Source organism: Vidua chalybeata, chromosome 23 (assembly GCF_026979565.1).
Source record: "Vidua chalybeata isolate OUT-0048 chromosome 23, bVidCha1 merged haplotype, whole genome shotgun sequence".
NCBI lineage: Eukaryota > Metazoa > Chordata > Aves > Passeriformes > Viduidae > Vidua > Vidua chalybeata.
The window spans coordinates 1,866,948-1,876,675 of record NC_071552.1 but is presented as its reverse complement, the minus strand read 5'-3'; the positions used below and the strand labels follow the sequence as shown (position 1 = coordinate 1,876,675).

General features: G+C 46.8%; 1 protein-coding gene across 1 annotated transcript; it reads left to right on the top strand.

The window, feature by feature from the left end:
- The first annotated feature begins 304 nt into the window (after positions 1-304).
- On the top strand, positions 305-9,310 carry LOC128799203 (NF-kappa-B inhibitor zeta-like). The gene is made up of 14 exons (XM_053963421.1): positions 305-661; positions 2,567-2,688; positions 3,522-3,570; positions 3,828-3,874; positions 4,014-4,439; positions 4,794-4,902; positions 5,023-5,383; positions 7,221-7,326; positions 7,601-7,747; positions 7,933-7,993; positions 8,101-8,267; positions 8,351-8,461; positions 8,797-8,908; positions 9,241-9,310. The coding sequence occupies exons 1-14, from the start codon at positions 418-420 to the stop codon at positions 9,249-9,251; spliced, it is 2,073 nt and encodes a 690-aa protein (XP_053819396.1). The 5' UTR covers positions 305-417; the 3' UTR covers positions 9,252-9,310.
- The last annotated feature ends 418 nt before the right edge of the window (positions 9,311-9,728 follow it).

Here is a 9,728-nt window from a genome sequence, read left to right as displayed (position 1 = left end):
AAGGGTTTTTTTTTTCAACTTGAAGTTAAGCTTTTTCTTAGGAAAACTCCTTTCCTCATCAGCTGCTCAGGGTTGTAAGGAAAGAGGGTGGAGCCTTCCCAGGCTGCCATCCTCCAAACCATACCTGAGTATAAAGAGCAAAGCAGAACTGCAGCCAAGAAACTCTCAAAAGCTGCTTCCAGTGTCTGCTGGGATTCCAAGGCTGGTTTTATTCCTCCCCTGCTGGAACTTGCTGCTCCAAAGACAAGAGGGAAGCTGGACTCAGCTAATTACACTGGAGGATTAATTACATTGCCATGGTCTCCATGTGATACTGGATTGATTTTTAATTTTTTTTTTTTTTTTTTAAACACAACTGAACAGGGTTTTTTTCCTCCTCTCTTCTCTTTCACCTTTTTCTGCACACACACCGTGGAGATGCTGCAAACAGTCTGCATGAGTCCTGAGCTGCTGGTCAACCAAAACATGAGTGAAAGTGAAATCTGTGGCTACAGCCCAGGCCAGGGATCTCCACTGCCTGGAGAAACTGCCAGTCCCAAGAGCTGCTTCCAGCAGAGCCCATCTCTGCCAGACTCTGGATTAACTGAGCTGAACGTTGCGAGTCCCAAGATCTACCACCCTCCTCCTCCATGCAACCCTCCAGGGATGCCTGCTCCTGCTGGTAAGAGAAAAAAAAAAAAAATCTTTATTCCCATTTCCTAGTTTGTGCTTCTTGCAGCAGCTGATGAAGCGCAGTGACCTGGGGCTCTGAGCAGCACGAACCAAGCTCAGCAATCCCAGAGGCGTTCAGCACATTCCCCTGCTCAGGCTTGGCTGGATTTTGCCGTGTTCTGCTGCTGAGCTCAGAAATTGCCCCGGTTTCCAAAGGATGCCCAATTTTCCGTCATTTCTGCCCATCTCCAGCGCTTTGCTGCTCATTTGCGTTCTGAATTGCAAGTTTGGTTCTGAACTAACAGCGAGGTGATAGACGTGACCTTCGGAATTATTAACATTTCAAAGTCGCAGCAAAGTGAGTTTGGTGAATCATTGCCTTTGCAGAGTGCTTCAGTTCCCAGGATATATCTGCTCTATCACTGGAAACCCTTCCCAGATAACAACATGTTAGCAATCTCACTGGCTAGTTATAAAACTTTTCAAAGAAACCTTTAAAATACTCTTCAAACAGTAAATAATTCCTTGTCAAAACACCAATTTATGAAGAAAGGAATCATTTCTAGAACAGTCTGAGAAACAAACTCTGCTTTTCGAGGTCTCAGTGTTTTGATTATTCAGTGGTAGGTTAAACACTGAGAAGTGCCAGAAATCGCAGCACAAAACAACAGCCCCATCTCCATTCCAAAGGCACCATTTGCTGCTCGGGATTCGCCTCCCTCCTGCTGGAGGGGTGTCAGCTCTCGTTGCCTGGAGCAGGGAAGGGAAACAAAATCACGCAACAAGAAACCACATCTTGTGGGGCTGGTTCCCCTGCCAGGATTGCTCCTCTCAGGCATCCCGGGAGCTGCACCATTCCCATCTGCTGAGCTCCCCCGGTTCCCCTCCACAGAGCCCAGCCAGATCCCACACGCGGGTTTTGGTCAGGAATATTGGTTCTGGCACCTCATGTTTTATTTAACAGCACCTTTTTCATTTCAGGCTGCTGTGTTGTTTAATCCTGAACTGTGTTTGATCACAAGAGCTGTTTTTATTCCACGAGCTGCAGTGGGAACAGAAAGCTTCTCCCTGCTCTCAGGATCCCACGCTCTGCTTCCCGTGGAGCTGTGGCTTTCTCCATGGTGTATTTTACTGGGAAAATCCTGACCTGATGCGTTAAATCCGTAATTTTTCATGGTAATATCTGTTACTGAATGCATTTTAGATAAAGGTTATTCCAAGCAGGGGGACACACAAAGCAAGGACGTGAATGCCAGAGTTACATAAAAGGTATTTCAAAAGCCAGTGGATTTAAGCTCCTAATCTGGGCAAGTCTTTCAAGTTTGGGGATGCAGGCACCAGATGCAAGGAGACCTAACACAAACAATCACAGAGCAGCTTGTTTTGACAAAGAGAGAGCCTGTTTGGACAACGAGGTATATTCTCAAATAACTGTTCCATTTCAGTGCAGAAAATCATTGTTTTGCTTTGAAACACACAAAAACCTCCAAACACACTGAGAGCCACGGGGGGGGAAGCCACTGGACAGAGCATCCTTATCTTAATTTTGAACAAATTCTGCTCCTCGTTGCTGCACTGATAACAATTCAACAAACCACAGGACAGGAAACTGCAAAGGCAGATTTACCACAACACAGGAAAATCAGAGTGTAAGAGGGGCAGAGACCTAAACACTGCTGACACATTCCCCAAAAGCAAATCCACGCTCTGTGGCACGCAGGAAAACTGAGGAGGAGTTCATTAAAGGAATTATTGAGCAGAGCCAAGGAACAAGCAGGGAAATGTGGGAATTTCCCATGAGTGATGATGAACACGGGAATCAGAGCCCGTTCCCCAGGCTGACCTCATCCTCCCACCCTTCTCCAACAGCTCAGACAATTCTGTTACTTTCAGCATTGTGTTGTGACTTTTCCAGACTCTGAACTTAGCTCTGATCCCCCTCAGAAGCGCTACATGGGTGTGAGAGTGAAGATGCCAGTGCGGGAATTGCTGAGGAAAATCCGACTTTCCAAAGGCTTGGACCCAGCTCCTGGCAAGGTGAGAAATCCCAGATGAGATTGACAGAAAGCATGGCATGATTTATGAATTATCTTGGGGAGAAAGAGATAAATTCCTGTGCCAAATTTAAAATATTGATAACCCCACACAGGGAAAACTAAGCACAGCATTGGCCTCTTCCCTAAAGAACCACGTTCCATTCAGAATAATGATTTCCAGTGCAAATAATAAAATCAAACTTCACTTTTCAGCTATTATGTAACTCAGCAAATAACAAACAAGCCACCTACCTAAGTATTTCCTGCAATTTTTTAAAATGATACACAAAAATTCCTCATGCGTGAATGAAATTGATCACAATGAAGAAATTAAGAGATTGGGTTGGGAAGGTTCCTGCCAGGGCTGCAGCATCCTGGGGCACACAGCCACAGCCCACGGAGTGTTCTGGAGGGGTCACACCTGCAGCTGCTGCCTCTTCCAGCCACCAAATCAATGCTTTTAAAAGTGAAGAAATAAATCAAATTTCAAACAGAATGAGGGCTGGGCTAGGGACAGTTCCAAGGCAGTGACAGCAGGAACTCATGGATGCTGTACATTGTTCAATCAAGGCAAAGATGGCCCAATAAACAGTAAAAATATCGCTCCAGAACCTGCAAAAACAGCCCAAAAACTCCCATGCTGCTGTAAAGATCTTTATAAAACTGCCATGAATTACCCACTTGGGGAAATCTCCCCACCTGCAGCCCCTGCTGAGCAAAACCCATAGCACAGGAGGCAATTTCACTCTGTTCATGTTACAATATTTGCCACTGTTTCATCTTCTCCTCCGTGTAAGCCTCTCACATTGAAGCTGGGCGGTTTTGTCTCCTCAGGAATCCTCTTCAGTGAAGATGGTAGCCAAAGGATCCTCAGGAAAAACAGGTTTGGAAACGCCTCACTTGGTAACAGAGCCTCCTTTTCTAGTAGGATCATCACTGTGAGGTACCCAAAGAGCCAGAGCTCTCCTGAGCCATGGTCAGTGGTCCCTGCTGGCTCCCTTCCACTCCAGCAGGCCAGCTGTGCATCACCACCCTGCCTGGCTTATCTGCCTCTTGTCTGGGGCAGGACTGATGGGAATCTCTGCTCTGTGTGTGCCTCTCCTCAGCTCTGAACGTTTTCCTCCCTTTTTTTTTCTCCAGCAGAGAAGAGGAGATCTCACCCTTATACAGAGAAACAGCTTAGACAGGTATGCAGAACACCTTGAACCCCGCTGTGCCAGGCTCCTGGGGCAGAATTCCTGTTCTATCACCCAGGGAGGACAGGACACTTCATGTCTGCTTCCCTCCCCTTTCTTCCTCCCTGCCCGGCTCCTGTTGCTGTTTCAGAGCAAGCAGAGCGCTGGGCAAACCCCCAAAGGCTTGGAGGACCTCGACATCCTGGTGGAGGTGCTGCAGGAGGATCTGAACGAGAGCCAGCTCAGGGAGGAGCCTCGGCATCCCGTGCCAGACGGGTTCTGGCAGGGATTCTCCGCGGAGCCGCGAAGCTGCCGGTGGGAAAGCGCGGGGAGCAAGGAGGCAGCTGGGGGCCTGCAGGGGAGGCAGCACGGCCCAGCAGAGCTTCACCCCGAGCCCTGCCTGAGAGATTTCCACCCAGTCCCGCGGGGAGAGCCAGAGCCTGCCTTCCGTGGGCAGCAGGAAAGAGCCCAAAGGTCCGGCTCGCCCGGAATCTTCTCCAGGACGGGCGAGAAAGGGAGCAGCTGGTGGGTGCAGGATGCTCGCCCGAGCTCCCGGGAAGGATTCTCGAGGAATTCTGTACCCCAGGAATGTCTCCTGAGGAATTCTCCATCACAGGGAGGTCTCCTGAGGAATTCTCCATCACAGGAAGGATTCTCAAGGAATTCTGCACCCCAGGAATGTCTCCTGAGGAATTCTCCATCACAGGAAGGACTCTCGAGGAATTCTGCACCCCAGGAATGTCTCCTGAGGAATTCTCCACCACAGGAAGGATTCTCAAGGAATTCTGCACCCCAGGAATGTTTCCTGAGGAACTCTCCATCCCAGGGATGTTTTCTGAGGAATTCTGCACCCCAGGAATGTTTCCTGAGGGATTCTCAATCACAGGAAGGATTCTCGAGGAATTCTGCACCCCAGGAATGTTTCCTGAAGAACTCTCCATCCCAGGGATGTTTCCTGAGGAATTCTCCACCCCAGGAAGGTTTTCTGAGGAATTCTCCACCCCAGGAAGGTTTCCCAAGGAACTCTCCATCCCAGGAAGGTTTCTTGGGGAATTCTGCACCCCAGGAAATTTGCCTGAGGAATTCTCCACCCCAGGAAGGTCTCCTGAGGAATTCTCCATCCCAGGAAATTTTTCTGAGGAACTCTCCACCCCAGGAAGGTCTCCTGAGGAATTCTCCATCCCAGGAAATTTTTCTGAGGAACTCTCCATCCCAGGAAGGTCTCCTGAGGAATTCTCCACCCCAGGAAGGTTTCTCGAGGAATTCTGCACCCCAGGGATGTTTCCTGAGGAACTCTCCGTCCCAGGACACGCCTGCACTCCCCAGCCTGGCAGAGATGTTGCTGGAAGCTCCCAGGGGCTCTCCAGATGTGGAGGGACATTTGAGGCTGACCCCAAATTCCTTCACCAGGCAGGACCTCTCTGCCCTCTCCTTCTTCCAGTTCCAGCTGCGCAGGGAGGAAAATTCGCTGAGGAACATCCCAGAGGAGAAACTGCTGGCTCCTGATGAAAATGGCAACAGGTCCTCGATTTTTCTGTCGAAATACATGGATTTCTGTCCCCTGGGGGCATCACTTTGCCCTGACCTCTGATCTAAAGCTTCTCTGCTCAAGGGGAAGCTCAAACTTGACTCAGTACACAGAATTTTAGGCAGATATTAAAAACCAGAAATACTCTGTATTTTCAGTAATGTTCCTGAGCTACAGCTGATATCAGGATAAACTCAGGGTGTTAAAATATTTAAGGGTGAATGTAGGTGTAGGGATTCATGAGAAAATTAAAATCAAGAAAAATAAGTACTGGGGGAAAAAAAAGATATGAAAAAAGATATTTTCCATGCTGCAGACACTCTCAGAGTAATTATTTGTATTTTAACTGCTAATAAAAATGGATGGGAGGATTACCCAAAACCACAAACTGGAGCACAGATTCCCAAAGAACTGGGAGTGGCTGTTCTGCTGGAAATGAAAGGAAAACAAAGCTTTTCCTGATCCCAGTAAAAACCAGTATTGCCCTGGAATGGGGACAAAATAGCTATTTATAAGGAAAAAATTAAATTATCTAATTAGGCTCCATGCAGTTTAGGTAGATTGGGATAGCTGGAATCAGATCAGATTGACAGAAAGCATGGCATGATTTATGAATTATCTTGGGGAGAAAGAAAGAGATAAATTCCTGTCCCAAATTTAAAATATTGGTAACCCCACACAGGGAAAACCAAGCACAGCATTGGCCTCTTCCCTAAAGAACCACGTTCCATTCAGAATAATGATTTCCAGTGCAAAGAATAAAATCAAATTTCACTTCTCAGCAATTATGTCACTCAGCAAATAACAAACAAGCCACCTACCTAAGTATTTCCTGCAATTTTTTAGATGATAAACAAAAATTCCTCATGCGTGAATGAAATTGATCACAATGAAGAAATTAAGAGATTTCCACTCCCACGTTAATTCACAAGCAAAAATTTCCTCACTCCTAAACTCACTTTCATAATGATTGTACACTCAAAAGAGCACTCAAAGGCAGGAGCACAAACTAAATCAAATCATTCTGAGTTCTACTGAATGGCGAAAAATAGGGTCAAAAATCCATTTAAAAAAACACCCCAAAAACCCCAAACCAGACCAAACCAAACAAACAAAAAAACACCCCAAAAAACCCCAAATACAGCAAGAAGTGTCAGAGTTGCTCAGCCATATTTAAGGATATTTTGCTACAAGAAGAACAAGTAAATAAGTACAATCAATGCCTGCATTAAATTTTCCTCCCTGAGGAAAGGAAGACACACCCAAATTCACAAAAAAAAAAAAAATCAAAGAGTCTTTTTGGGATGAAATTCGGTAGAAAGTGAATTTTGTAAATGGTACTATATTTTTGAAAACTGTGCTCTTTCAGTTGTTGAGTGAGACTGAGCACACAGAGGAAATTGAGCTCTCCTCCTCCACAGGACTCAGTTCCAGTTTGGAAATTTTCCTTGGGAATTTTTTTCTTTGGGAAATGGGATTTTTTTTCCTTTTAAGAGCGAGTATTTCCCTTCCCTAAGCTTTTAGGGATCTTGCACCCATTTCCCTGCACAGAAAGGGATTGCAGGCAGCAAGGATCAGCTCCTGGAGAGGAATGGGATGAGAGCAAGAGGGGAGGAGCAAGAAATCCTGGCAGACAAAATCACCGACTGCATTGTTCCTACAGAGAGCAATAAACCCTTGAATATCCCCAGATTTCAGGATTTTCCTGCATTAGTATTTTATGCTTTAAAATACATTCTCCCTGTTCCTTTGGGGTGTTTCAGCCCCTCCTTTGGGGTGTTTCAGCCCCTCCTTTCTCTTCTGATTGTTCCCAACTGAGTTCTCTTCCAGGCTGCTGCACAAGGCTGTTGCCCAGGGAAGGAGGGCTCTGACTTTTGCCCTGGCCCAGAGATTTGCATCCCTCAACAAGATCGACGAGAAGGATGCAGAGAAAAGGGTAGGAGGCTGATTTGCCAAGGGAAAAAAAAAAAAAAAAAAAAAAAGTCACTTTTTATCACCCTGCAATCCTCTTTCACACCCAGCCAAGCACCAAGAATCCTTCTGCTGTCCTGGAGAAGAAGGGAAAATGGGAATGGGGAGGGAGTGATGGAGCACAAGTGGGAACAGAGCCCCAAAATCCCAACTCCCCACTTCGGCATCTAAGAAAATGTTGTTGTTTTTAAACTATTTTTGCCTTTCACTGCAACTTTGTGCCCTTCTTCCCTTCTCAGACTGCTTTACATCTTGCTGCAGAAAAGAACCAGCACCTGATGGTGAGTGACCTGATCTCCCTGGGAGCCAACGTCAACGAGCAGGACAGCTCTGGGAAAACTCCCCTCCACCTGTGTGCAGAGAACGGGTATCTGAGAGTTCTGGAGGTAAATTGGGTGGTTTTGTTGAGCAAAAGCAACTCGTGCACGTTCTGGTGCTTGAAATAACTCGGGGTTTTCCATATAGCTCTGCTCTGATGTGGTTACAGCGGGGTTTGGCGGGCGGGGGGGGGGGGAAGGGTATTTTTGGCACTGCCAAAGGTCAGGAATCACCTGGATATTCTTCATTTCAGGTCCTGAAAAGCTGCAAGAACAACGGGGTGCGTGTGGACGTGGATCTGCCTGACCACTGTGGTAGGAGGGACAGCTGAGCTGCACAGGGCTCGGTTTAGATCCCAAATCTCTAAATACAGACTTGCTCCAGGCACTGGCTTTGACTTTCCCACGGGTGTTCCACGCAGGTTTGACACCCCTGCACTGTGCTGCTCTTGCCCACACTGTGCTGGTGACAGAATGCCAGAGCACTGCCAGGGACACCGGCACGGGGAGGTTCCTGAGGCTCCGGAAAGCCCAAATCCTGGAGGGAATTCTCTGCCTGCTACAGATGGGAGCAAAGCCCCAGCTGCAGGTGAGCACCAGCCACAGCAGATCTCTACCCTGGCTTAAGTGTTCCTGTCCTTGTGCAACCCCAGGATTTGCTGTCACCTGCAGGTTCTGAATTCATGTCAAACCTCCACTCCCTGCCCAAAACTCGAGGAGAACACAGAGCTCATGTGTTTGCTTCAGACTCATAAACCCCAGGCACAGGATGTTCCTCGGGAGGTAACTATGGCTGCTTTACAGAGGCAATGTCTAATTCCAGGATTATTTTCCAGGATTAAGCAAATATTCAGTGCTTTAAAAACAGGAAAAAAAAAAAAAAAGTTACAGCTCTTTTGTTTTTTCCAGGGTCTTTTTTGCCTCTGTCAGATAAGAGTTCCCACCAGAGTACATGCAATAAATGTAATAATATAATAAGATTTCAATTAGAAATACAAACTTAAAGCCCCATTTCAAGTCTCTGAGGTTCTCCCAGAACCCAGCAGAGAAAAAAAACCAAAAACATTTCAGTCCAGTTCAGCTGGAAATTGACCATTCTGGTCTCTTCACCTGTACAGAGCTGCAGCCTGCTGGATGCTCCCAGAGGAATCCCCGCTCCCCCAGCTGCAGATATCCTACCTGAACTTGGCTCCTTGTCATCCTCAGACCTCCTTGATGTCCTCCTCAAAGGTATTTTGTGGCAGGAAGTTGAGTCCAGGCAGCTGGGGAGTTTTGTGTGACTCAGATGGAGCGGCTCAATCCACTCCCTGCCCTGCCATCCTACAGAATCATTTGGGGTGGGAAAAAAAAAAAAAAATCCCCAAAATCGTCCAGTTCAAACCTCCACAGCGTGGAGCTGATGCAAAAGGTGCTCAGTGCCTCATCCCAGCCTTTGGATTTCCTCATTTTCCTTGCAAACCTCCTTCCTCCCCCAAAGCCAGCCAGAAAATGAGGGAATAAATCCCTCATTTAGCGGGAACGCCTGGGATTGAGCTGAGATTTGCTGCTTTGTTGCCTTCCAGGGAAATGCTGAGAGCTCTCATCACCTGCATCCGATGGGCCACCTGCTGCAGGAGAGCAACCAGGGGACAGAAAATATATATTCTATATTCTAAATATAGAATATGTTATGTTATGTTATATTAGATCTTGAACTGACTGCTGCAAAGATCTCACCCTGACCCAGAATTAAAGAGCAAAGGGATAAATGAGGGAAATCCTCGGTGAAGGCTGCACCAGGAATTCAGTGTTAGGTGCTCCAGGAAGAATTAGATCTTTCATTTTCTCATAAATTTGTGCTTCTCTGCTCAGGTCTGAGGTCAGTCTGAAGCTCCGATGATTTTTCATGCAGGTGTTTAGCCCAAGACAAAGATTTTAACCATCCAGGGCCAAGTCTTGAGGGTTTCAGTCTAAAATTAGGCTCTACACTCCAAATTCAACGCTCAGATAGACTGAAAATCTCAGTCATTTTAAACATGAGCTCTGGGAATTCAGAGCCTAAATATTTAAA

Coding starts and splice junctions, on each gene's coding strand:
- LOC128799203 (XM_053963421.1), top strand. CDS start 418: ATGCTGCAAACAGTCTGCATGAGTCCTGAGCTGCTGGTCAACCAAAAC. Junction 2,689..3,521: donor TGGACCCAGCTCCTGGCAAG/GTGAGAAATCCC, acceptor TTGTCTCCTCAG/GAATCCTCTTCAGTGAAGAT. Junction 3,875..4,013: donor CAGAGAAACAGCTTAGACAG/GTATGCAGAACA, acceptor TTGCTGTTTCAG/AGCAAGCAGAGCGCTGGGCA.